Source organism: Oncorhynchus mykiss, chromosome 12, assembly GCF_057628025.1.
Source record: "Oncorhynchus mykiss isolate SJ-2025 chromosome 12, ASM5762802v1, whole genome shotgun sequence".
NCBI classification, from domain to species: Eukaryota; Metazoa; Chordata; class Actinopteri; order Salmoniformes; family Salmonidae; genus Oncorhynchus; species Oncorhynchus mykiss.
In genome coordinates this window covers 86,957,213-86,984,216 of record NC_143033.1, presented here as the reverse complement: position 1 = coordinate 86,984,216, position 27,004 = coordinate 86,957,213, and the positions used below count along the sequence as shown (strand labels likewise).

The 27,004-nt window shown below is 48.5% G+C and overlaps 2 protein-coding genes and 1 pseudogene across 3 annotated transcripts in view; 2 read left to right on the top strand and 1 right to left on the bottom strand.

Annotated features, from left to right (window-relative positions):
• Nucleotides 1–4,412, top strand: part of kcnt2b (potassium sodium-activated channel subfamily T member 2b) — a 95,091-nt gene extending 90,679 nt beyond the window's left edge. Inside the window, exons 26-31 of the mRNA XM_090193896.1 lie at nt 646–747; nt 869–952; nt 1,923–2,051; nt 2,242–2,587; nt 2,805–2,889; nt 3,150–4,412. Coding sequence (XP_090050022.1) covers nt 646–747; nt 869–952; nt 1,923–2,051; nt 2,242–2,587; nt 2,805–2,889; nt 3,150–3,267 — 864 coding nt within the window. The 3' untranslated portion in view covers nt 3,268–4,412. The remainder of the gene's footprint in view (nt 1–645; nt 748–868; nt 953–1,922; nt 2,052–2,241; nt 2,588–2,804; nt 2,890–3,149) is intronic.
• Nucleotides 4,413–12,343: 7,931 nt separating this feature from the next.
• Nucleotides 12,344–16,731, top strand: LOC110539003 (uncharacterized; annotated as a pseudogene). Its single transcript, XR_016485377.1, has 6 exons — nt 12,344–12,591; nt 14,336–14,390; nt 14,708–14,891; nt 15,040–15,195; nt 15,474–15,590; nt 16,530–16,731. The product of XR_016485377.1 is annotated as an uncharacterized LOC110539003 (transcript).
• A 7-nt stretch (nt 16,732–16,738) lies between these two features.
• LOC110539002 (E3 ubiquitin-protein ligase TRIM35-like) lies at nt 16,739–20,419 on the bottom strand. Its single transcript, XM_036938830.2, has 6 exons — nt 19,714–20,419; nt 18,880–18,975; nt 18,199–18,429; nt 18,094–18,116; nt 17,887–18,005; nt 16,739–17,677 (listed from the first exon to the last, which is right to left on the bottom strand). Exons 1-6 carry the CDS (start codon nt 20,245–20,247, stop codon nt 17,118–17,120), a joined length of 1,563 nt encoding a protein of 520 aa, XP_036794725.1. The 5' UTR covers nt 20,248–20,419; the 3' UTR covers nt 16,739–17,117.
• Between the last annotated feature and the right edge of the window lie 6,585 nt (nt 20,420–27,004).

Below are 27,004 nucleotides of genomic sequence, written 5' to 3'. Positions count from 1 at the left end.
CCAATGTGTCAAGTAATTATCTTTTTGTTTTCTCATGATTTGGTTTGGTCTAATTGTGTTGCTGTCCTGGGACTATGTGGGGTCTGTATGTGTTTGTGAACAGAGTCTTCTCCAAGTTAATCTCTCTGTAGGTGATGACTTTGTTGTGGATGGTTTGGGAATCACTTCCTTTTAGGTGGTTGTAGAATTGAATGGCTCTTTTCTCTCTCTCTCCCTGTTTGTCTCTCTCCCTGTCTCACTCTCCCTGTCTCTGTCTCTCTCTCTCCCTGTTTATCTCTCCCTATCTCTCTCTCTCTCCCTGTCTGTCTCTCTCCCTGTCTCTCACTCTCTCTGTCTCTGTCTTTTTCTCTCCCTGTCACCCTCTCCCTATCTCTCTCCCTGTCTTTCTCTCTCCCTCTCCCTGTCTTTCTCTCCCTGTCTTTCTCTCTCCCTCTCCCTGTCTTTCTCTCCCTGTCTCTCTCTCCCTATCTCTCTCCCTCTCCCTGTCTTTCTCTCCCTGTCTTTCTCTCTCCCTCTCCCTGTCTCTCTCTCCCTATCTCTCTCCCTCTCCCTGTCTTTCTCTCTCCCTGTCACCCTCTCCCTGTCTGTCTCTCTCCGTCTCTCTCTCTCCCTGTTTTCTTATTCCTGTGTATGGTGATCTGATAGAAAGAGAGAGAGAGGGGCTCCAACCTGGTCTTCATGTTTCGTCTACCCTTCGCTGCTGGGAAAGTGTTCAGTGTCAGCATGCTGGATACTCTACTGTATCAGGTTAGTCTGAACTCTCACCCCAGCACAGCAACGCTCCATATTTCAAAACTCAGTCTACAATATTTGTATTGCCCCTTTATTACTCAATGACCCTCTGTTGTTTGTTGTGTGTTCCCACCAGTCCTTTGTGAAGGACTACATGATTTCCATCACCAGACTGTTGCTGGGACTAGACTCCATGCCTGGCTCAGGCTTCCTCTGTGCTGTGAGTAACTCATCTGCTCATGTTCTCAATAGTTATCATCAGAAAGCTATGAAATGTGATGATCAACAATATAATGTATAGTATACAGCCCTGCTTAGATTTTACTAAGGTTGAAGGGACATTAGTGTAGATGCCTGGTACTGAGGTTGAAGGGACATTAGTGTAGATGCCTGGTACTGAGGTTGAAGGGACATTAGTGTAGATGCCTGGTACTGAGGTTGAAGGGACATTAGTGTAGATGCCTGGTACTGAGGTTGAAGGGACATTCGTGTGGCTGCCTGATACTGAGGTTGAAGGGACATTAGTGTGGCTGCCTGGTACTGAGGTTGAAGGGACATTAGTGTGGCTGCCTGGTATTGAGGTTGAAGGGACATTAGTGTGGCTGCCTGGTACTGAGGTTGAAGGGACATTAGTGTGGCTGCCTGGTACTGAGGTTGAAGGGACATTAGTGTACCTGCCTGTTACTGAGGTTGAAGGGACATTAGTGTAGATGCCTGGTACTGAGGTTGAAGGGACGTTAGTGTGGCTGCCTGGTACTGAGGTTGAAGGGACATTAGTGTGGCTGCCTGGTACTGAGGTTGAAGGGACATTAGTGTGACTGCCTGGTACTGAGGTTGAAGGGACATTAGTGTGGCTGCCTGGTACTGAGGTTGAAGGGACATTAGTGTACCTGCCTGTTACTGAGGTTGAAGGGACATTAGTGTAGATGCCTGGTACTGAGGTTGAAGGGACGTTAGTGTGGCTGCCTGGTACTGAGGTTGAAGGGACATTAGTGTGGCTGCCTGGTACTGAGGTTGAAGGGACATTAGTGTGACTGCCTGGTACTGAGGTTGAAGGGACATTAGTGTAGATGCCTGGTACTGAGGTTGAAGGGACGTTAGTGTGGCTGCCTGGTACTGAGGTTGAAGGGACGTTAGTGTGGCTGCCTGGAACTGAGGATGATGAAGGTGGGGTGTTTGGGGTCTCATAGATGAAGATCACTGAGGAAGACCTGTGGATCCGCACTTATGGTCGACTCTACCAGAAACTGTGCTCCTCCACTGGTGACATCCCCATCGGCATCTACCGCACTGAAGCCCAAAAGTTACCAGTCTCTGAGGTACCTGTCTGGACAGAAAGATCATCATTTACAGGAGTCAATGACACCAAGCTGTACATCATCATGATGTTTTAGTGATAAAACATCAACACCCAAAATAAAAACTCAACTCACTCAATAACAACTCACAATAGAAACAGCTGCTGCTTGATATTGGTCTGAGCTGTGTGTGTGTGTGTCTCTCTCTCAGTCCCAGGTGTCCATCACAGTGGAGGACTACGAGGACACCAGAGAGCCCAGAGAGCCCCTGCTGTCCCGGAGGGGTCCCCACCGCAACTCCACCTCTTCCGAGCCCCCCTCCTCTTCCTCCCACTCCTCGGACCACCCCCTCCTCCGGCGGAAGAGCATGCAGTGGGCCAGAAGGCTGAGCAGGAAAGGGGGTCGGGGGCCCAGCGGGTCGAAGGGGGCCACAGGAAGCGCTGCGGAGAGGATCAGCCAGCAAAGACTGACCCTGTTCAGACGCTCTGAGAGACAGGAGCTCAACTCCCTGGTCCGCACACGTATGAAACACCTGGGCCTCTCAGCCACAGGATTCAGTGAGTACTGTTAGATATGTTCTGTGGGGTGGATGTGTGGTCATGTAGCACTGCACTGTGCCTGCCTAATGGAATAGAACTGTTTGTTCATAGCTTTGTGTTTTCCTCCACTATTTTTTTGTCAACATTACTAAGGAACAACTTAATTGGTATCATTTGAGTTCCTGTGACATGTCATGTTTATTTCCTGTCTTGTGGTGTGTACTTCCTGTGTCAGATGGGATGACGGACCAGGGCAACAGGTTGTCTTACATCCTCATCAACCCCTCTCCTGACACCAGGCTGGAGCTGCACGATGTGGTGTGAGTACCCAATATCCTGATGGTCAGTCAAATCACACATCATCAGAAGGCAAATTCACACAATTTCACTCAATATACTGGTCCAACTTAAATTAAGTCTTGCACATTCACTCAGGGCGAAATCACTAAAGTTAAGTGGGTAACCCTTCATAAAAAAGCCTGCAGGTATAATGGTTTATAACTTGTTATAAGAACATATAAGCATTTGTTAAATGTATTATTCATCTAAGTGTGTCTTGGTGTGTGTGTCCCATGTCCAGGTACTTGATCAGACCAGACCCTCTGTCTCTGTTGCCTAACCAGGGGGGCACTAGGAAGGTCAGCAACAGCCGCTCCGAGGGCCACAGGTTCGACACACAGAACAGCACCCATTTGTGAGCGTAGACAACAGAACTCAGCAGCATAGTGGGAGTGGAGAGAGAAACGAGAGAGAGACAGAGAGAGAAACGAGAGAGAGAAAGAGAGACAGAGAGAGTGCGCGAGAGAGACAGAGAGAGAGCGAGGGAGAGAAAGAGAGAGAGAAACAGAGAAAGAGAGAGGGAGGGGGATATTCTATAGGGAAGGACACATGTTCCACATCTACTCTGAACAGACAGTCACAGCTGTCACGTTGTTTTGTATTCAGAAACTCAAAGGCATGGACCTTTTCTACAAGCTGGTTTGTTTCATTTATGCACCGTTTCATTTTTGAAGTGGAGAGCTGGGGACACAGAAGTGCATTCTATGACCTTGTATTTGTATTTATGTATGTGCATGTACTGTATGTATGTTATGAGCCAGACACTGACATTTATATCTGGACAGCCAAAGGAACACATTTCCAAATGACTGTTATTTTTCTGTCTCTATGTGGTTGTGTGTGTCGAGGTGATTGCAGCCGAGCCAACAGTATGCTCATCTGGGGTTTCATGAATATTTTCTGTACCTTTTTATCTGATCGTACTGTTACTTTAAGTCTCAGTCAGTTCCCACATTCATCTTTTAGCTCACCAACAGCAGAGGAAGCCAAAGAGCAGTGATCACCTGTCAATTTCCACAATTAGAGAGCTAGCAGGCATACACTAATGCTGGATGATCTATAACACCATGTACTGTCTTCAGAAAGAAAGGGAAAAGATTTTAAGGAGTGACCCAGTCGATGAGTATCTCTTGAACAAAGTTAATATTCGTTTACTGATTCATGTAACTTTATGGATAGTTCTAAGTGGCCAAGGCCAGCCTTTCTGTCTCTGTTAATTAGTTAGTTAGTTATTTAGTTAGTGTTTACCCTTCCCCACATCTCCTCAACCAGCTCGCTATTCTATTATTGTCATGCATGTTGGAGAGTCATGCATGTGGAGACCAAGGTCTTGAAAGCCGTGTGAATCTTTGTCTGAAACCCAGCAGAGGTTTATCAGAGATGGTGGCGCCACCGTGTGGTGAGAATGCTGCTCAGCATCCCTGCACTAGAAGTGCCCTCATTCAGTGCTGTTTCAACAGATATGGAAATATGTATATATTAAAGTTGCTATACATCTACTCTTTCAATGGCTCAATTTGATTTCCAATTCATTTTCAAAGCTGTCATTATACTCTCACACTGTAGCCAGGCTTGGCTGCCGTGCCATCTTGTTCCCCCAGTTATGGCTTGCTGTGATCATATGTTTGTATTGGTGTCATGTATTGTCATGTTGTGTCTTGTTTCTGTCCTTTCCCTTCACCCTGTCTCCCTCTGCTGGTCGTTATTAGGTTACCTTTTCTCCCCCTCTTTCCCCCAGCTGTTCCTTGTCTCCTCCTAACTACCTCGTCACCCCTTTTCCCACCTGTTCCCTTTTTCCCTCTGATTAGTCCTCTATATCTCTCTCTGTTTTTGCTCCTGTCTTTGTCGGATTCTTGTTTGTGTTATTCATGCCTGAACCAGACTATCGTCATGTTTGCTGCAACCTTGTCCTGTCCTGTCGGAATCTGCCGGTCCATCTGAGCCTACCTATGTTTTGTTATTAAAGAAGCTCTGTTTACGTTAATTCGCTTTTGGGTCCTCATTCACGCACCGTAACAGAAGAATCCGACCAAGAATGGACCCAGCGACTTCGGAGCCTCTCCACTCAGCCGTCGAGATCCAGGGAGCGATGCTAGGCAGACACGAGCAGGAATTGTCTGCTGCTCGACATGCCGTTGAGACCCTGGCCACCCAAGTCTCCAACCTCACAGAACAGGTTCACCATCTCCGCCTCGATCCACCGGCCACTTCCAGGGCTTTCGAATCTCCGGAGCCCAGAATCAATAACCCGCCGTGTTACTCTGGGGAGCCCACTGAATGCCGCTCGTTCCTCACCCAGTGTGATATTGTGTTTTCTCTCCAGCCCAACACTTACTCCAGGAGCACTGCTCGTGTCGCCTACGTCATATCTCTCCTTACTGGACGGGCTCGTGAGTGGGGCACGGCAATCTGGGAGGCAAGGGCTGAGTGTACTAACCAGTATCAGGACTTTAAGGAGGAGATGATACGGGTTTTTGATCGATCTGTTTTTGGGGAGGAGGCTTCCAGGGCCCTGTCTTCCCTATGTCAAGGTAATCGATCCATAACAGACTACTCTATTGAGTTTTGCACTCTTGCTGCCTCCAGTGGCTGGAACGAGCCGGCTTTGCTCGCTCGTTTTCTGGAGGGTCTCCGCGCAGAGGTAAAGGATGAGATTCTCTCCCGGGAGGTTCCTTCCAGCGTGGATTCCTTGATTGAACTCGCTATTCGCATTGAGCGACGGGTTGATCTTCGTCACCGAGCTCGTGGAAAGGAGCTCGCGTTCTCCGTTGCCCCCCTCTCCGCATCACTACCATCTTCCTCTGCCGGCTCGGGTGCTGAGCCTATGCAGCTGGGAGGTATCCGCATCTCGACTAAGGAGAGGGAACAGAGAATCACCAACCGCCTCTGTCTCTATTGCGGTTCTGCTGGTCATTTTGTCACTTCATGTCCAGTAAAAGCCAGAGCTCATCAGTAAGCGGAGGGCTACTGGTGAGCGCTACTACTCCTGTCTCTCCTTCAAGATCCTGCACTACCTTGTCGGTCCATCTACGCTGGACCGGTTCGTCAGCTTCCTGCAGTGCCTTAATAGACTCTGGGGCGGAGGGCTGTTTTATGGACGAGACCTGGGCTCGGGAACATGACATTCCTCTCAGACAGTTAAGGGAGTCCACGGCCTTGTTCGCCCTGGATGGTAGTCCTCTCCCCAGGATTCAGCGTGAGACGCTACCTTTAACCCTCACTGTTTCTGGTAATCATAGCGAAACCATTTCTTTTTTAATTTTTCGTTCACCTTTTACACCTGTTGTTTTGGGCCATCCCTGGCTAGTTTGTCATAATCCTTCCATTAATTGGTCTAGTAATTCTATCCTCTCCTGGAACGTCTCTTGTCATGTGAAATGTTTAATGTCTGCTATCCCTCCTGTTTCCTCTGTCTCTTCTTCACAGGAGGAGCCTGGTGATTTGACAGGGGTGCCGGAGGAATATCACGATCTGCGCACGGTGTTCAGTCGGTCCAGGGCCACCTCTCTTCCTCCACACCGGTCGTATGATTGTAGTATTGATCTCCTTCCGGGAACCACTCCCCCCCGGGGTAGACTATACTCTCTGTCGGCTCCCGAACGTAAGGCTCTCGAAGATTATTTGTCTGTAGCTCTTGCCGCCGGTACCATAGTCCCCTCCTCCTCTCCCGCCGGAGCGGGGTTTTTTTTTGTTAAGAAGAAGGACGGGTCCCTGCGCCCCTGCATTGATTATCGAGGGCTGAATGACATAACAGTGAAGAATCGTTATCCGCTTCCTCTTATGTCTTCAGCCTTCGAGATCCTGCAGGGAGCCAGGTTTTTCACTAAGTTGGACCTTCGTAACGCTTACCATCTCGTGCGCATCAGGGAGGGGGACGAGTGGAACACGGCGTTTAACACTCCGTTAGGGCACTTTGAATACCGGGTTCTTCCTTTCGGCCTCGCTAACGCTCCAGCTGTCTTTCAGGCATTAGTCAATGATGTCCTGAGAGACATGCTGAACATCTTTGTTTTCGTTTACCTTGACGATATCCTGATTTTTTCACCGTCACTCCAGATTCATGTTCAGCACGTTCGACGTGTCCTCCAGCGCCTTTTAGAGAATTGTCTTTTTGTGAAGGCTGAGAAGTGCTCTTTTCATGCCTCCTCCGTCACATTTCTCGGTTCTGTTATTTCCGCTGAAGGCATTAAGATGGATCCCGCTAAGGTCCAAGCTGTCATTGATTGGCCCGTCCCTAAGTCACGCGTCGAGCTGCAGCGCTTTCTCGGCTTCGCGAACTTCTATCTATCAGCCCTTACTTCTGTCAAGACGTGCTTTAAGTGGTCCGTTTCCGCCCAGGGAGCTTTTGATCTCCTCAAGAATCGTTTTACATCCGCACCTATCCTTGTTACACCTGACGTCACTAGACAGTTCGTTGTCGAGGTTGACGCGTCAGAGGTGGGCGTGGGAGCCATTCTTTCTCAGCGCTCCCTCTCTGACGACAAGGTCCACCCTTGCGCGTATTTTTCTCATCGCCTGTCGCCGTCGGAACGTAACTATGATGTGGGAAACCGCGAACTGCTCGCCATCCGCTTAGCCCTAGGCGAATGGCGACAGTGGTTGGAGGGGGCGACCGTTCCTTTTGTCGTTTGGACTGACCATAGGAACCTTGAGTACATCCGTTCTGCCAAACGACTTAATGCGCGTCAGGCGCGCTGGGCGCTGTTTTTCGCTCGTTTCGAGGTTCGTGATTTCTTATCGTCCGGGCTCTAAGAACACCAAGCCTGATGCTTTATCTCGTCTCTTCAGTTCTTCAGTAGCCTCCACTGACCCCGAAGGGATTCTCCCTGAGGGGCGTGTTGTCGGGTTGACTGTCTGGGGAATTGAGAGGCAGGTAAAGCAAGCACTCACTCAAACTCCGGCGCCGCGCGCTTGTCCTAGGAACCTTCTTTTCGTTCCCGTTCCTACTCGTCTGGCCGTTCTTCAGTGGGCTCACTCTGCCAAGTTAGCCGGCCACCCTGGCGTTCGGGGTACGCTTGCTTCCATTCGCCAGCGTTTTTGGTGGCCCACCCGGGAGCATGACACGCGTCGCTTCGTGGCTGCTTGTTCGGTCTGCGCGCAGACTAAGTCCGGTAACTCCCCTCCTGCCGGCCGTCTCAGGCCGCTTCCCATTCCCTCTCGACCGTGGTCTCACATCGCCTTAGATTTTGTCACCGGACTGCCTTCGTCAGCGGGGAAGACTGTTATTCTTACGGTTGTCGACAGGTTCTCTAAGGCGGCTCATTTTATTCCCCTTGCTAAGCTTCCTTCTGCTAAAGAGACGGCACAAATCATCATCGAGAATGTTTTCAGAATTCATGGCCTTCCGTCAGACGTCGTTTCGGACAGAGGTCCGCAATTCACGTCTCAATTTTGGAGGGAGTTTTGCCGTTTGATTGGGGCTTCCGTCAGTCTCTCTTCCGGCTTTCACCCCCAGTCTAACGGTCAAGCAGAACGGGCCAATCAGACTATTGGTCGCATCTTACGCAGTCTTTCTTTTCGCAACCCTGCGTCTTGGTCAGAACAGCTCCCCTGGGCAGAATACGCCCACAACTCGCTTCCTTCGTCTGCGACCGGGCTATCTCCTTTTCAGAGTAGCCTCGGGTACCAGCCTCCGCTGTTCTCATCTCAGTTCGCCGAGTCCAGCGTCCCCTCCGCTCAGGCTTTTGTCCAACGTTGCGAGCGCACCTGGAAGAGGGTCAGGTCTGCACTTTGCCGTTATAGGGCGCAGACTGTGAGAGCTGCTAATAAGCGTAGAACTAAGAGTCCTAGATATTGTCGCGGTCAGAGAGTTTGGCTCTCCACTCAGAACCTTCCCCTTAAGACAGCTTCTCGCAAGTTGACCCCGCGGTTCATTGGTCCGTTCCGTATTTCTCAGATCATTAATCCTGTCGCAGTTCGACTTCTTCTTCCGCGATATCTTCGTCGCGTCCACCCGGTCTTCCATGTCTCCTGTATCAAGCCCGTTCTTCGCGCCCCCGCTCGTCTTCCCCCCCCCCCCCCCCCCCCATCCTTGTCGAGGGCGCACCCATCTACAGGGTCCGTAGGATTTTGGACATGCGTCCTCGGGGCCGTGGTCATCAGTACCTAGTAGATTGGGAGGGGTACGGTCCTGAGGAGAGGAGTTGGGTTCCCTCTCGGGACGTGCTGGACCGTGCGCTGATCGAGGATTTCCTCCGTTGCCGCCAGGTTTCCTCCTCGAGTGCGCCAGGAGGCGCTCGGTGAGTGGGGGGGTACTGTCATGTATTGTCATGTTGTGTCTTGTTTCTGTCCTTTCCCTTCACCCTGTCTCCCTCTGCTGGTCGTTATTAGGTTACCTTTTCTCCCCCTCTTTCCCCCAGCTGTTCCTTGTCTCCTCCTAACTACCTCGTCACCCCTTTTCCCACCTGTTCCCTTTTTCCCTCTGATTAGTCCTCTATATCTCTCTCTGTTTTTGCTCCTGTCTTTGTCGGATTCTTGTTTCTGTTATTCATGCCTGAACCAGACTATCGTCATGTTTGCTGCAACCTTGTCCTGTCCTGTCGGAATCTGCCGGTCCATCTGAGCCTACCTATGTTTTGTTATTAAAGAAGCTCTGTTTACGTTAATTCGCTTTTGGGTCCTCATTCACGCACCGTAACAATTGGTGCCAGTCTGCTCTGAAGGCTATGCATATCAATAGAGGTGTTTTCCTACCCTTATGAATCCCCTAATGGTCTGAATGCAGTCTCCAATAACGTGGGAACATTGCCTTTACATTTTAACCGTGCTGTAACGCTGAATTTAAGTGATACAGTTGTATAAACATACAGAACATATACTGTATATAATTATAAACAGGGTGGCTCGGGCCCTGAATGCTGATTGGCTGACAGCCATGGTATATCAGACCGTATAGCATGGATATGACAAAAAATATATTTTTACTGCTCTAATTACGTTGGTAACCAGTTTATAATAGCAATAAGGCACCTCGGAGGTTTGTGGTATATGACCAATATGCCATGGCTAAGGACTGTGTCCAGGCACTCCGTGTTGCGTCGTGCTTAAGAACAGCCGTTAGCCGTGGTATATTGGCCATATACCACACCTCCTCGGGCCTTAGTGCTTAAATAGACCACCATTATGACCACCATTATATGTATTAGGGTTCCTTCACTTTCCATTTATCACACTGGTTCACATTCAGTCCTACTCTCACAGAAACCCACTGCCTCTACTATTATACTCGAACCTACTCACACACTCACAAACAAATATACAGTTGTTATTAATGACTCAATAGATTAGATTACTCCTGCAAGGAAACACACACTACCCTCTAACACAATAAATCCCTGTCATTGTGTGTGTGGCAGTAGTAGGATGATTAAGGGTGTCACTGAGAGGGAAATCAGCCATATCACCTCCCATGAGCAGCGTCATCATGAGTCGTTCACCTCCCTCTAAGAACCACACTGCTGGCCCAAGTGCTTTCCACTTCTTTTTATTTAACCTTTTTTAAACTAGGCAAGTCAGTTAAGAACACATTCTTATTTACAATGACAGCCTACCCTGGCCAAACCCTCCCCTAACCCGGACGACGCTGGGCCAAACCCTCCCCTAACCCGGACGACGCTGGGCCAAACCCTCCCCTAACCCGGACGACGCTGGGCCAAACCCTTCCCTAACCCGGACGACGCTGGGCCAAACCCTCCCCTAACCCGGACGACGCTGGGCCAAACCCTCCCCTAACCCGGACGGCGCTGGGCCAAACCCTCCCCTAACCCGGACGGCGCTGGGCCAAACCCTCCCCTAACCCGGACGACGCTGGGCCAAACCCTCCCCTAACCCGGACGGCGCTGGGCCAAACCCTCCCCTAACCCGGACGACACTGGGCCAAACCCTCCCCTAACCCGGACGACGCTGGGCCAAACCCTATCCTAACCCGGACGACGCTGGGCCAAACCCTCCCCTAACCCGGACGACGCTGGGCCAAACCCTCCCCTAACCCGGACGGCGCTGGGCCAAACCCTCCCCTAACCCGGACGGCGCTGGGCCAAACCCTCCCCTAACCCGGACAACGCTGGGCCAAACCCTCCCCTAACCCGGACGGCGCTGTGCCAAACCCTCCCCTAACCCGGACGACACTGGGCCAAACCCTCCCCTAACCCGGACGACGCTGGGCCAAACCCTATCCTAACCCGGACGACGCTGGGCCAAACCCTCCCCTAACCCGGACGACGCTGGGTCAAACCCTCCCCTAACCCGGACGACGCTGGGCCAAACCCACCCCTAACCCGGACGACGCTGGGCCAAACCCTCCCCTAACCCGGACGACGCTGGGCCAAACCATCCCCTAACCCGGACGACGCTGGGCCAAACCCTCCCCTAACCCGGACGACGCTGGGCCAAACCCTCCCCTAACCCGGACGGCGCTGGGCCAAACCCTCCCCTAACCCGGACGACGCTGGGCCAAACCCTCCCCTAACCCGGACGGCGCTGGGCCAAACCCTCCCCTAACCCGGACGGCGCTGGGCCAAACCCTCCCCTAACCCGGACGACGCTGGGCCAAACCCTCCCCTAACCCGGACGGCGCTGGGCCAAACCCTCCCCTAACCCGGACGACGCTGGGCCAAACCCTCCCCTAACCCGGACGACGCTGGGCCAAACCCTCCCCTAACCCGGACGACGCTGGGCCTAACCCGGACGACGCTGGGCCAAACCCTCCCCTAACCCGGACGACGCTGGACCAAACCCTCCCCTAACCCGGACGACGCTGGGCCAAACCCTCCCCTAACCCGGACGACGCTGGGCCAAACCCTCCCCTAACCCGGACGACGCTGGGCCAAACCCTGCCCTAACCCGGACGACGCTGGGCCAAGTGTGCGCTGCCCTTTGGGACTCCCGATCACTGCCGGTTGTGATACAGCCCTGGATCAAACCAGGGTCTGTAGTAACGCCTCTAGCACTGAGATACAGTGCCTTAGACCGCTGCGCCACTCAGGAGACGGTTTGTCCAGGCCTTGGGAAGCGTCCTCTCATCAGCTCCCTGAATCTGATCCACCTTCTGCTCCCAAAGCTGAGTTGTTTACATTACCTAGGCTCAGGCTGCGTCCCCATTACCTAGGCCCAGGCTGCGTCCCCATGCCTACTGTTGGCTTAGCCCTCATCACAGTTTACATGATGTAACTTCCCACTGGGCACAGACTCAATTCAACGTCTATTTCACGTTGGTTCAACGTCATTTCATTGAAATGACGTGGAAAGAATGTTGATTCAACCAGGGAGTGCCCAGTGGGTTCTATTTCATTTGCAACCATCAGGTACGGTATTAACGTCCTTAATTTCCCATACACAACCCCTTCTGCTCATGGCACGCACACACACACACACGTCTCAGCATACTACCTCATATACACAATCTGATGTGGACTGGGTGTGGTGCGGCTACAGAATAAACACTCAATGAAAATAATTGACGTTATAAATGGGGTGAGAAGGAAGAGCCCCGAACAGTCACATACATACTCCAGGTCGAGGCAGAGACTGAAACGAGAAGAAATGGCAGCTAAAGCATGCAGCGTCCTGATCACGGGGGCCAACCGAGGCCTGGGTTTGGAGATGGTTAACAGATGGTGGAGTCTCCCTGGCCGGTCCGCCAGTTATTAGCCTGCTGCCGAGACCTAGACGGGCTCAGAGCTGAGGTGAGAGCAGAGCTGCTGCTACTGGAGCAGAAGGAGGAGATTGGAGTGTTCATTATTCCATGATGTTCTTGAGGGCAGAGCCATGTATTTAGAGAGTTGGGTCGACTTTTAGAATGTTGTATTTTGTTTTAATTCTAGACATTCAGTTACATAGCCTTATTTAAATCAAATCAAATCAAATGTTATTGGTCACATACATACAGTATATTTAGCAGATGTTATTGTTTGTGTAGCAAAATGCTTGTGTTTCTAGCTCCAACAGTGCAGTAATATCTAACAATTCACAACAATACACACACATCTAAAAGTAAAATAATCTAATTAAGAGGTATATAAATATCAGGATGTTGTAGTGGCATTGACTAAAATACAGTACAATAGAATACAGTATATATGAGATAAGTAAAGCAGTATGTAAACATTATTAAAGTGACCAGTGTTCCATTATTAAAGTGACCAGTGATTCCATGTCTATGTATATAGGGCAGCAGGCTCTAAGGTGCAGGGTTGAGTAACCGGGTGGTAGCCAGCTAGTGATGGCAATTTAACAGTCTGATGGCCTTGAGATAGAAGCTGTTTTTCAGTCTCTCAGTCCCAGCTTTGATGCACCTGTACTGACCTCTCCTGCTGGATGATAGCGGGGTGAACAGGCCATGGGTCAGGTGGTTGATGTCCTTGATCTTTGTGGCCTTCCTGTGACATCGGTGCTGTAGGTGTCCTGGAGGGCAGGCAGTGTGCCCCCAGTGATGTGTTGGGCAGACCACTCCACCCTCTGGAGAGCCCTGCGGTTGCTGGCGGTGCAGTTGCCGTACCAGGCGGTGATACAGCCTGACAATTATGCATCTTTAAAAGTTTGTGAGGGTCTTAGGGGCCAAGATTAATTTCTTCAGCCTCCTGAGGTTGAAGAGGTTCTGTTGCGCTTTCTTCAACACACTGTCTGTGTGGGTGGACCATTTCAGATTGTCAGTGATGTGTATGCGAGGATCTTGAAGCTTTCCACCTTCTCCACTGCGATCCCGTCGATGTGGATAGGGGCGTGCTCCCTCTGCTGTTTCCTGAAGTCCACGATCAGCTCCTTCATTTTGTTGGCGTTGAGGTAGAAATTATTTTCCTGACACCACTCTGCCAGGGCCCTCACCTCCTCCATGTTGGTAATCAGTCCTTCTACTGTTGTGTGGTCTGCAAACTTGATGATTGAGTTGGAGGCATGATTGGCCACGCAGTAATGAGTGAACAGGGAGTACAGGAGGGAGCTGACCACGCACCCTTGTGGGGCCCCTGTGTTGAAGATCAGTGAAGTGAAGATTTCCTAAATTCCCCACCTGGGGGCGGCCCGTCAGGAAGTCCAGGACCCAGTGGCACAGGGTGGGGTTCAGACCAGGGCCCCAAGCTTAATGATGAGCTTGGAGGGTACTATGGTATTGAAGGCTGAGCTATAGCCAATGAACAGCATTCTTAGGTAGGTATTCCTCGTGTCCAGATGGGATAGGGCAGTGTGCAGTGCATGGTGATTATTAAATATTAACCATATTTTGTCACATGGCTGCCATAGAATGTTGAAATAGTGTCATGTAAATGCATCATAATGCACAAACCTCAATGGCCCTACCCTCTAAATACGTGGCTCTGCTTGAAGGCAAACTCCACTGAATAAGGAAAACTCTACTGAGCAAATATAGAAAATAAAGACTTCCTGGAGATGTATTTTCTGTGTCTAACCAACAATGTGTCCTTTGTGTTTAAGGGTCTGCGAGACCTGGCAAAGAAGCACCCCAATGTCATCACTGTCGTCCGTCTTGGTGAGTACTCGCTCTGTTCCATTCTTCTGTTTCTTCACACTCTAGCACTAGGATTATTGAGCCTATTAATGGCACTGTTGTCAATCTCACCAGTCACAGCATGCACTTGTATAGCCTGTACTGTATGAATCACATAGCAGAGTGCCAGGTTACTCTGAGCTGGCCAGCTGTGATGTTAGACTGGATACTGGGGTTGACTAGCCCCAGATCTGTTTGTGCTTTCAGGACAATTACTGTTAGGGGTGGCAAGACAGCACAAACAGATCTGGGTTTAGTCTAGCGGTTGACTGACAGACTTTTTCTCCTCTGTGTGTCAGACGCCACAGACCCCTGCAGCATTAAGGAGTCAGCCAGGTGGGCAGTCTGGTGGGGAAGGCTGGGCTCAACGTGCTAGTAAACAACACGTGGGTGCTGACTCATGGCACCATGCAGACCACAAGTACCCAGGAAATACAGGCTGCATTCAACACCAACATCCTGGGCCCTATGGACATCACTAAGGTGAGGGCAGAGAGCCAGAAAAACACACATACAGATACATTTTAGAGGACATTCAAAATGTATTTGTTTTTCCTAATGTCGGCAAACAAAAGGTGCAGAGTACTGAAGAATGATTCATCATTTTTGTTTTCTCTGTCTCCCTCATAAGTAGTTTCTGCCCTATCTGCAGTCAGCAGCCACAGCCAGTGGGAAACCAGGAATGTCCTGCAGTAAGCCAGCTGTGGTCAGCATTTCCAGCATGGTGGCCTCCATGGAAACCATCAAGGAGATGTGTTCTTTCTTCCCTATGGCATCAGCAAAGTAAATAGACCTCTGTTACCCTGCCTGTCATAACACATCCTCTCACATCACATTATATTCCCTGTCGGGTTAGCCCAGCCATGTCAGTGGAGGCTGGTGTCATTTTAAATTGGCAGACGGGCTCTTTGTAATGGCTGGAATGGAATACATGTCATGTGTCTGATGAGTTTGACCTTTTCATTCATTCCATAGTCATGGCTCTACATCCAATCTATTGTCCTGTATCCTCTCCTCTTTAATAGCCTCCCTCCCTTCTCTCTTCCTGCTCCTCCTTTCCTCTACTCTCAGGCTGGTCTGAACATGCTGACGCTCTGCGCTACAGAGGAGTTCAGGAAGGATGAGATCCTGTTTGCGGTCCTGCACCCGGGCTGGGTCCGCACTGACATGGGTGGAGAAGGGGTGAGTGACTGGCAGGGTGGAGAAGGGGTAAGTCTAACTGGCAGGGTAGAGAAGGGGTGAGTCTGACTGGCAGGGTGGAGAAGGGGTGAGTCTGACTGGCAGGGTGGAGAAGGGGTGAGTCTGACTGGCAGGGTGGAGAAGGGGTGAGTCTGACTGGCAGGGCGGAGAAGGGGTGAGTGACTGGCAGGGTGGAGAAGGGGTAAGTCTGACTGGCAGGGTGGAGAAGGGGTGAGTCTGACTGGCAGGGTGGAGAAGGGGTGAGTCTGACTGGCAGGGTGGAGAAGGGGTGAGTCTGACTGGCAGGGTGGAGAAGGGGTGAGTCTGACTGGCAGGGTGGAGAAGGGGAGAGTCTGACTGGCAGGGTGGAGAAGGGGTGAGTCTGACTGGCAGGGTGGAGAAGGGGTGAGTCTGACTGGCAGGGTGGAGAAGGGGTGAGTCTGACTGGCAGGGTGGAGAAGGGGTGAGTCTGACTGGCAGGGTGGAGAAGGGGTGAGTCTGACTGGCAGGGTGGAGAAGGGGTAAGTCTAACTGGCAGGGTAGAGAAGGGGTGAGTCTGACTGGCAGGGTAGAGAAGGGGTGAGTCTGACTGGCAGGGTAGAGAAGGGGTGAGTCTGACTGGCAGGGTGGAGAAGGGGTGAGTCTGACTGGCAGGGTGCTTCTATTGAGTGCATTGACCTCAGGGTGGGAAAAGATGTAATGAACTATGTTTAAGCACCTTAGAGCAGTGTTGTCCCAGTAGTCCATCAGGAGCAGGAGTCAGAACCCAATAGTGGGTCGTGGCATAAGCCTACAACTGGGCTTTGGTCTGATGTTCTGTTTTGATTATCTGGTGGGGTCAAGACAAAATTTGAAAGGCTTTGATTAGTCATGGCCCAATATAAGTCTAATACCACTACTGCCACAGAGGCCGATCATGTATGTGTTTACTATGACCACCAGGGGGCGAACGATGCTCCAGAGAGTGTGGAAGGACTCCTGAGCGTGATGGACTCCCTTACTGAGAAACAGACTGGGGTCTTCCTGGACTATGAGGGAAAAGTCACGCCTTGGTAAACTCACTGGATTGTACTGAATACTGGAGAACTCTGAACACAATCGTTTATAATCGTTCTATAAATACGCATCAAATAAACATGAGTAAAATCAAGTGGTATCCCCCCCAAAGTTTATTCAATTGAGAAGGGAAAAAAACAACCTTTTGGGGCTTTTATATACAGGAATTGTAATATTCATTGTGTGGTATTGAATATCTTCATTCATCTCACACGTGCTCTTTACTACACATTCCATAACATGGCAAAAAGCCCTTGTCAAATGGAGTCTTTCAGTAATAATCAGGATCTCATTTCTTCTATCGATAAAGTCAAAAGGCAATCAAAAAAAATCTCTAAAAGATCTTACAAAATGTTTTCCACACACACCGTGCCAAACATTTCACTACGCCATGACCTATGTGTCTTGAGGCTGGATGTGTGCCTTGGATGTACAGCTACCACTCTCTTTGAATGGTGCCTTCAGAACCCCTCATCACCAGGTGGCGCTGTTCCACACAGCCACTTTGACCGGGCAGATCTTCAGCGGGCCGGGGTTGTTGCCGTTGATGTTGGCTCCGGGGCAGAAGAAGGGGAACATTCTCTCAGTGAAGAAATCATTGAAGGTGTAGATGGACGTCATATTAACAGGGTTGGAGAAGGTCACCTCCCCAGACTCGTAGTCCAGCTGTACCCTGACCCTCTTCAGCTCCCCTGTCAGTTTGAGAGGGGTGCGTGGCCGGGTCACGGCCATATACTCACCCTCGCAGTGGGAGATCATCCACAAGCCACCCTCAGGGCAGCCTGAGATCCGGCCCTTCCTGTTAATGGACTCCTTGACCACACCCAGCATCCAGTCGTCCTTGTCCCCCACCTCTACCTCCCAGGCGTGGCAGCCGGTGGTGAAGCCCTCAGAGCCCAGGACGAACACGAAGTGGTCAAAACGCTCTGGGTTGTCTGGGAGCACCTGCACATGACCACTGTTGGTCACACTGGTCAGGTCCTTGTTCAGAGAGAGCCAGGAGTAGGCTGTGTTAGGATCCAGAGTCACAGGAGCTGGGAGATGGAAAAAAGGGCTTTAGTGATGGAAACAGTTTTAGAAAATATTTACAAGTTGTGGATCTAGTAAGAAATGAATTAGCGTACATCTATACGAGTTAGTAGAAGTTCACTAGAACGTTAGTTAATGCAGTTATAGCTAGCTAGACACCCAACAAGCCAAAGACTGGAGCATAAACAGACAACTGTAGTCTTGCTATACATACTGTACTCCACCAGCCCCACCATCTTCTCCCAGACCTTGTACTTGAGGGAGCTGACATGCTTCGCCACGTTGATCATAGCACCTGAGATCTCCTCTGGACTCTTCTGAGGTATCACAGCTCTACAACAATATAACAGCCACTTAGTTCTAGTTGGAGTTTGGTACATTACATTATAAGGGTATTAGGTACTCAAGTCAAAACACTTACCTCTTTTTTGTGTTTCTGTAGTTCTGAAAATGGAACAAGACACATGTTTTGTAATTGTTTGTACTGTTAATACTGCTGGTTTATAAAAGTTAATATTCTTCTTACCTGGAGGAAAAGAGCATCACTGGAAGCTATGTCATTATCAATAGCGATGATGGCATGAGAGAGGGTGAGGATGTCTGCCGTGATGCCCTCTGCCTTCTTCCTCACCAGATGTCTCTTCTGCTCATCTTCCTCCTGTAGAATAGCTATCCTGGCTTCCTCCTCATTCTGAAGGAACTGCCTGAGCTGCTCAAACTCCTCTCTGATGTGATTCTCTGTCTGCTGGGTCTGGCTCTGGACAAACAGGAGAAACGGGTCATAGGAGAGATACAATCTTATATATAACTCTAGAACAGAGGCACACAATTGCAGACATTTGTCAAAACATTGTTTTGGTAGGCAAGCCATTGACAACAAAGTCTCTTACAACCTAGACATGTCTGATTTCTGTGATAAACTCAATCAATTTAAAATAACTTTATTATCCCTCAAGGGGAAATTGCTTGGTCAAACACCAGGCACTTGTGCGGCTTGCTCAAATACAAGGCACAAAGCATATTGACTGCTTTGTCCACATGAGGATATACTGTACACAAGTTATAAGACCATATTTTCAAGGGTTTGTTTTTTCAAAGGCATTCCTCCAACTGTTTACAGACTAACAGTGTGTGAGCTAAACATCAGTCAGTGTGGTGTTGGGATCTGCTGATGTCCCACGGTTTCAGACGCCCTGTCTGTTGATACCTTGATGTGCACAGTTGTGTCATCACACTCCTGCTTGGCTTCATAGAGGCCACGGAGGCTCTTCTTCAGAGGGATCAATTCTTTCTTCATTTCTTCCTGAGGGAGAGAGCAGAGGGGGAGAGAGAGGGGGAGGGGGAGAACGTTTTTAGAGATACAACTGTAGTGTGTAAGAGCGTCTGGAGGTTTAGCTCAAGCAAATCTAGCCATGTAAACACGAACGTCAACGGCAGAGCTTAAGCTCATCTGAGGTCGTGCATAGGCTGCTGTTTAACCGTAATCAGAATATTTTGGTGATATTTTTTTGGTGACACCATATTCTATGGTTTTTGGAGTACCGTCTGCAACTGCACACAGACGTTTACAATAGAAAAGTTTATTCTGAATCGAGAATTAAAAAGTATCACCAGGTAAGGGTTAGGTGAAAAATTGCTGCCAGTGCTTTGCACTAGCATACGGTGTAACCATGTAAGGAAGCATTCACGTATCACCTTACAATGTGTAGTTTTATTTTTTATCCAACTAGCAGATACAGTATCAATGGCTCTGGCTCCCTTTCGAAATGTTACTGCTGTGAAATGTGGCACATCAATAATAATAATAATGTTTCACAATAGTTATGTTTGATTGCTGACTGTACTGCTTCAAGTTTTATACTGTTGCTAAAACAAGCTGGATTAAGAATACATTTTCAAGGTAGTATGGTCAATATAAAGTAGTATATCTGAATAAAAACTGAAATTAAAAGATTCTGACAGAATACAATAATTTGCAACACCATAAAAGAGGGTTACACAGCCATCCAAAACGGAATGATACGAGACAAGCCATTCTAACCTTGAGCTCCTGGGCCCCCTCCTCCAGTGGGATTACACAGTGGCCCTGGTGCCTCTTAGACGTGTGACACACACAGCAGAGAACCTCGGCATCGTCCTGGCAGAACAGCTTCAGCACCTCCCCGTGTGTGTGGCACTTCGCCTCAGACTTCACTGGGACGCCCCCTCTGTCTGGCCCCCCGCCCGCCTCGCCCTGGCTCCTCTGCTCCCTGAAGAAGGTATCGGCCACGTTCTTCAGAGCCAGGCTCACTGTGGGCTCTGTCAGGGAACACTTTCTGCGGCACACGGGACACTCGCGCCTCGCCTTCTTCTGGTTCCAGAACTGCTGCAGGCAGGCCCGGCAGAAGCTGTGGGTGCACTTGAGCACCACAGGGTCCCTGAAGATCTCACAGCACACAGAGCAGGTTAGCTCATCCTCCAGCATGGAGCCCGAGTGAGAGGACACGGCCCTGGGCCGCAGAGCCATGACCACCTTGGGGCTCTGTAAGAACGAAGGTTTCCCAGGCTGGGAGGAAGCCCGTGGGCGCAGCGCCATGACTGGCTCCTGCACTGTAGCTAGAGACTACTGTGGTGTATTACCTTTTCAGTGGAGGAAATATCTTTCAGCAGTGCTGTAGCATCTACTCTTTCCTGAGGAAAGCTCTCTGCCAGCTCTCTCACATCCAGGAACAGACACTGGACTGACAGCTAAGGACACACAACATAGTGAATGAGGGACATGAGATCACATCCTATGGGTGACCTGGACTTGTAGAACAGGTCCTACTCCGCCCCCCAAGGGAAAAATGTCTTTAAAAGCCAAATCACGTCACCTGGCCTCCTACCTGCCCACAACAGGATTCTAAGAAACTAGTCATTAGTTATTATGCCTAGCCCAACTGACCTCCCAGTCAGAGTCAGTCTGCCTGTTTCTGAGAAACGAGTGTCATGTGTGGGTAGAGCCTGGAGCAACAGGGAGTAGGGCTAAGAGGCCTCCGACTGGCCACAAACTGGTTGAATCAACTTTGTTCCAACGTAATTTGTCAGTGTATTGTGACGTGGAATCTACATGGAAAATAAATTGGATTTGAAAAAAGTCAAAGTAAACTGTTGTTTTGAGGGTGAAATTTCAACCACGGGATTGTGTCATCATTGTAACAAATGTTTAACAGACAAATCTTCCCACTGGGCACAGATGTCAATTCAACGTCTATTCCACGTTGGTTCACAGTAATTTCATTGAAATGACATTGAAACAACGTTGAGTCAACCAGTGTGTGCCCAGTGCGTTGTATAAAATATGTTGAATTTGTACCTTTGAAATGAAGTCAGATGCAGTGGCTGCCAATCCATTAGGGTGTTAGGGGTGGTGCCCCACATAGTTCAACAACAACAAAAATCTACACACACACACACACACACACACACACACACACACACACAGTACCAGTCAAAAGTTTGGACACCTACTCATTCTAGGGTTTTTATTTATTTTACTATTTTCTACAACCTTTATTTAACTAGGCAAGTTAGTTAGGAACAAATTCTTATTTACAATGACAACCTACCCCAGCCAAACCCAGAATACGCTGGGTCAATTGTGTGTCACCCTATGGGACTCCCAATCACAGCCAGATGAAATACAGCCTGGATTGAAACTAGGGACTATAGTGATGCCCTCTTGCACTGAGATGCAGTGACTTAGAGCGCTGCGCCACTCGGGAGCAGCAGTAATAGTGAGCAGAATAATAGTGAAGACATCAAAATTACAGTTGAAGTCGGAAGTTTACGTACACTTAGGTTGGAGTCATTAAAACTAGTTTTTCAACCACTCCACAATTTTCTTGTTAACAAACTATAGTTTTGGCAAGTCGGTTAGGACTACTTTGTGCATGACACAAGTAATTTTTCCAACAATTGTTTATAGACACATTATTTCACTTATAATTCACTGTATCACAATTCCAGTGGGTCAGACGTTTACATACACTAAGTTGACTGTGCCTTTAAACAGCTTGGAAAATTCCAGAAAATTATTTCATGGCTTCAGATTGACTCAAATGATGTCAATTAGCCTATTGGAGGTGTACCTGTGGATATATTTCAAGGCCTACCTTCAAACTCATTGCTTGACATCATGGGAAAAATCAAAATCAGCCAAGACCTCAGAAAACAAATTGTAGACCTGCACAAGTCCAGTTAATCCTTGGGAGAAATTTCAAAATGCTTGAAAGTACCACGTTCATCTGTACAAACAATAGTACGCAAGTATAAACACCATGGGACCACGCAGCCGTCATACCGCTCAGGAAAGAGACGTGTTCTGTCTCTTAGAGATGAACGTACTTTGGTGCGAAAAGTGCAAATTAATCCCAGAACAACAGCAAAGGACCTTGTGAAGATGCTGGTGGAAACAGGTACAAAGTATCTATATCCAAAGTAAAACGAGTCCTATATCGACATAACCTGAAAGGCCGCTCAGCAAGGAAGCCGCCACAAAAAAGCCAGACTACTGCACATGGGGACAAAGATCATACTTTTTGGAGAAATGTCCTCTGGTCTGATGAAACAAAAATATAACTGTTTGGTCATAATGACGATCGTTATGTTTGGAGGAAAAAGTGGGAGGCTTGCAAGCCGAAGAACACCATCCCAACCGTGAAGCACGGGGGTGGCAGCATCATGTTGTGGGGGTGCTTTGCTGCATGAGGACTGGTGCACTTCACAAAATAGTTGCATCATGAGGTAGGAAAACTGTGGATATATTGAAGCAACATCTCAAGACATCAGCCAGGAAGTTAAACCTTGGTCACAAATGGGTCTTCCAAATGGACAAGCATATTTCCAAAGCTGTGGCAAAATGGCTTAAGGACAACAAAGTCAAGGTATTAGAATGGCCATCACAAAGCCCTGACCTCAATCCCATAGAAAATGTGTGGTCAGAAGTGAAAAAGCGTGTGCGAGCAAGGAGGCCTACAAACCTGACTCAGTTACACCAGCTCTGTCAGAAGGAATGGGACAAAATTCACCCAACTTATGGGAAGTTCGCGGAAGGCTAATCTAAACTTTTGACCCTAGTTAAACAATTTAAAGGCAATGCCACCAAAAACTAATTGAGTATATGTAAACTTCTGACCCACTGGGAATGTGATGAAAGAAATAAAAGCTTAAATAAATCACTCTTCTATTATTCTGACATTTCACATTCTTAAGGTAAAGTGGTGATCCCGACTGACCTAAGACAATTTTTACTAGGATTAAATGTCAGGAATTGTGAAAAACTGAGTTTAAATGTATTTGGCTAAGGTGTATGTAAACTTCCAACTTCAGCTGTATGAAATAACACATATGGAATCATGAAGTAACCAAAGTTAAATCAAAATATGTTTTATATTTGGGACTTCAAAGTAGCCACCCTTTGCCTTGATGACAGCTTTGCAAGCTCTTGGCATTCTCTCTACCAGCTTCATGAGGTAGTCACCTGGAATGCATTTCAATTAACAGGTGTGTCTTTGTGGAATTTCTTTCCTTCTTAATGTATTTGAGCCAATCAGTTGTGTTGTGACAAGGTAGGGGTGGTATACAGAAGATTTGGTAAAATACCAAGTCCATATTATGACAAGAACAGCTCAAAAAAGCTAAGTGAAATGACAGACCTTCATTACTTTAAGACATGAAGGTCAGTCAATCCTTAATAGTTCAAGATCTTTTAAAGTTTTTTAAAGTGCAGTCACAAAAACCATAAAGCGTTGTGACGAAACTAGATCTCATGAGGACCGCCACAGGAAAGGAAGACCCAGAGTTAACTGCACCTCAGATTGCAGCCCAAATAAATGCTTCAGAGTTAAAGTAACAGTTACATCTCAACATCAACTGTTTTTTATTTCACCTTTATTTAACCAGGTAGGCTAGTTGAGAACAAGTTCTCAATTACAACTGCGACACAGAGTTAGACATGGAATAAACAAGCACAGTCAATAATACAATAGAGAAAGTCTATATACAGTGTGTGCAAATGAGGTAGGATAAGGGGGGGGGGGGGGGGATGAGGCAATAAATAGGCTAGAGTGGCGAAATTATTACAGTATGGCAAATTAAACACTTGGGTGATAGATGTGCAGAAGATGAGTGAGCAAGTAGAGACACTGGGGTGCAAAGGAGCAAAATAAATAACAATATGGTGATGAAGTAGTTGGATGGGTTATTTACAGATGGGCTATGTACAGGTGCAGTGATCTGTGAGCTGCTCTGACAGCTGGTGCTTAAAGCTAGTGAGGGAGATAGGAGTCTCCAGCTTCAGTGATTTTGCAGTTTGTTCCAGTCATTGGCAGCAGAGAACTGGAAGGAAAGGTGGCCAAACGAGGAATTGGCTTTGGGGGTGACCAGTGAAATATACCTGCTGGAGCGCGTGCTGCGGGTGGGTGCTGCTATGGTGACCAGTGAGCTGAGATAAGGTGGGGCTTTACCTAGCAAAGACTTAGATGACCTGGAGCCAGTGGGTTTGGCAACGGATATGAAGTGAGGGCCAGCCAAAGAGAGCATACAGGTCACAGAGGTGGGTAGTATATGGGGCCTTGGTGACAAAACGGATCGCACTGTGATAGCAAATTGGATGCAGTCTGAGTAGAGTGTTGGAGGCTATTTTGTAAATGACGTCGCCGAAGTCAAGGATCGGTAGGATAGTCAGTTTTACTAGGGTGTTTGGCAGCATGAGTGAAGGATACTTTTTTGCGAAATAGGAAGCCAATTCTAGATTTAACTTTGGATTGGAGATGTTTGATGAGAGTCTGGAAGGAGAGTTTACAGTCTAACCAGACCCCTAGGTATTTGTAGTTGTCCACATATTATAAGTCAGAACCGTCCAGAGTAGCGATGCTGGACGGGTGAGTAGGTTTGGGCAGTGACCGGTTGAAGAGCATGCATTTAGTTTTACTTTCATTTAAGAGCAGTTGGAGGCCACGGAAGGAGAGTTGTATGGCATTGAAGCCCGTCTGGAGGTTAGTTAACAGTGTCCAAAGAAGGGCCAGAAGTATACAGAATGGTGTCGTCTGCGTAGAGGTGGATCAGAGAATTACCAGCCGCAAGAGCGACATCATTGATGTATACAGAGAAAAGAGTCGGCCCGAGGGTTGAACCCTGTGGCACCCCCATGGAGACTGCCAGAGGTCCGGACAACAGGCCCTCTGATTTGACACACTGAACTCTGTCAGAGACGTAGTTGGTGAACCAGGCGAGGCAGTAATTGATGGCGGTTATGATATCGTTTAGGACCTTGAGCGTGGCTGAGGAGCACCCATGACCAGCTCGGAAACCAGATTGCATAGCGGAGAAGGTACGGTGGGATTCGACATGGTCGGTGATCTGTTTGTTAACTTGGCTTTCGAAGACCTTAGAAAGGCAGGGTAGGATAGATATAGATCTGTAGCAGTTTGGGTCTAGAGTGTCTTCCCCTTTGAAGAGGGGGATGACCGCGGCAGCTTTCCAATCTTTGGGGATCTCAGACGATGCGAAAGAGAGATTGAGCAAGGTAGTAATAGCTGTATGAATGGTCGAATTGCTGCAAAGAAACCACTATTAAAAGGACACTAATAAGAAGAGACTTGCTTGGGCCAAGAAACATGAACAATGGTCATTACACCACTGGAAATCTGTGAGTCCAAATTTGAGATTTTTGGTTGTGTCTTTGTGGTTTTTCTCTGTGTCTTTGTGAAACGCAGAGTACGTGAACGGGTGATCGCCGCATGTGTGGTTCCCACCATGGAGGAGGTGTGATGGTGCTTTGCTGTTGACACTGATTTATTTAGAATTCAAGGCACACTTAACCAGCATGGCTACCACAGCATTCTGCAGCAACACTCCATCCCATCTGGTTTGCACTTAGTGGGATTATCATTTGTTTTTCAACAGGATAATGACCCCAAAACACACCTCCAAGCTGTGTAAGGGCTATTTGACCAAGGAGAGTGATGGAGTGCTGCATCAGATGACCTGGCCTCCACAATCACCTGACTTCAACCCAATTGAGATGGTTTAGGATGAATTGGACCACAGAGTGAAGGAAAAGCAGCCAACAAGTGCTCAGCATATGTGGGAACCCGTTCAAGACTATTGGAAAAGCATTCCTCGTGAAGCTGGTTGAGACAATACTAAGGCAAAGGGTGACTACTTTGAAGAATCTCAAATATATTTTGATTTGTTTGACACTTTTTTGGTTACTACATGATTCTATATGTTTTATTTTGATGTCTTCACTATTATTCTACAATGTAGAAAATAGTGAAAATAAAGAAAACCCTTGAATGAGTAGGTATGTCCAAACTTTTGACTGGTACTGTAAATATATAAACTCAGCAAAAAAAGAAACGTTCTCTCACTCTCAACTATGTTTATTTACAGCAAACTTCATGTGTGTAAATGTTATGTTCATACAAATAAGATTCAACAACTGAGACATAAACTGAACCTGTTCCCCAGACATGTGACTAACAGAAATTGAATAATATGTCCCTGAACAAAGGGGGGTCAAAATCAAAAGTAACAGTCAGTATCTAATGTGGCCACCAGCTGCATTAAGTACTGCAGTGCATCTCCTCCTCATGGACTGCACCAGAATTGCCTGTTATTGCTGTGAGATGTTACCCCACTTCTACCACCTGCAAGTTCCCAAACATTTCTGGGGGGGGGGGGGGGGGGGGGATGGCCCGAGCCTTCACCCTCCGATCCAACAGGTCCCAGACATGCTCAACGGGATCCGGGCTCGTCGCTGGCCATGGCAGAACACAGACATTCCTGTCTTGCAGGAAATCACATACAGAACAAGCAATATGGCTGGTGTCAATGCCATGCTGGAGGGTCATATCAGCATGAGCCTGCAGGAAGGGTACCATATGAGAGAGGAGGATGTCTTCCCTGTAACGCACAGCGTTGATTGCCTGCAATGACAACAAGCTCAGTCTGACGCCTCAGACCATGACGCCTCAGACCATGACGCCTCAGACCATGACGGACCCTCCACCTCCAAATCAATCCCGCGCCAGAGTACAGGCCTCGGTGTAACGCTCATTCCTTCGACGATAAACGCGAATCCGACCATCACCTCTGGTGAGACAAACCGCGACTCGTCAGTGAAGAGCACTTTTTGCCAGTCCTGTCTGGTCAAGCGACAGTGGGTTTGTGCCCATAGGCGACGTTGTTCCCGGTGATGTCTGGTGAGGACCTGCCTTACAACAGGCCTACAAGCCCTCAGTCCAGCCTCTCTCAGCCTATTGCGGACAGTCTGAGCACTGATGGAGGGATTGTGCAACTCGGGCAGT

What these genes read in the sequence shown, in the direction of transcription:
- LOC110539002 (XM_036938830.2), bottom strand. Translation starts at nt 20,247, where the DNA reads ATGGCGCTGCGCCCACGGGCTTCCTCCCAGCCTGGGAAACCTTCGTTC. An exon ending in ACACAACTGTGCACATCAAG is followed by an intron (nt 18,430 to 18,879) that starts GTATCAACAGAC and finishes CTGTTTGTCCAG; the next exon opens with AGCCAGACCCAGCAGACAGA. An exon ending in GTGATGCTCTTTTCCTCCAG is followed by an intron (nt 18,117 to 18,198) that starts GTAAGAAGAATA and finishes TTCCATTTTCAG; the next exon opens with AACTACAGAAACACAAAAAA.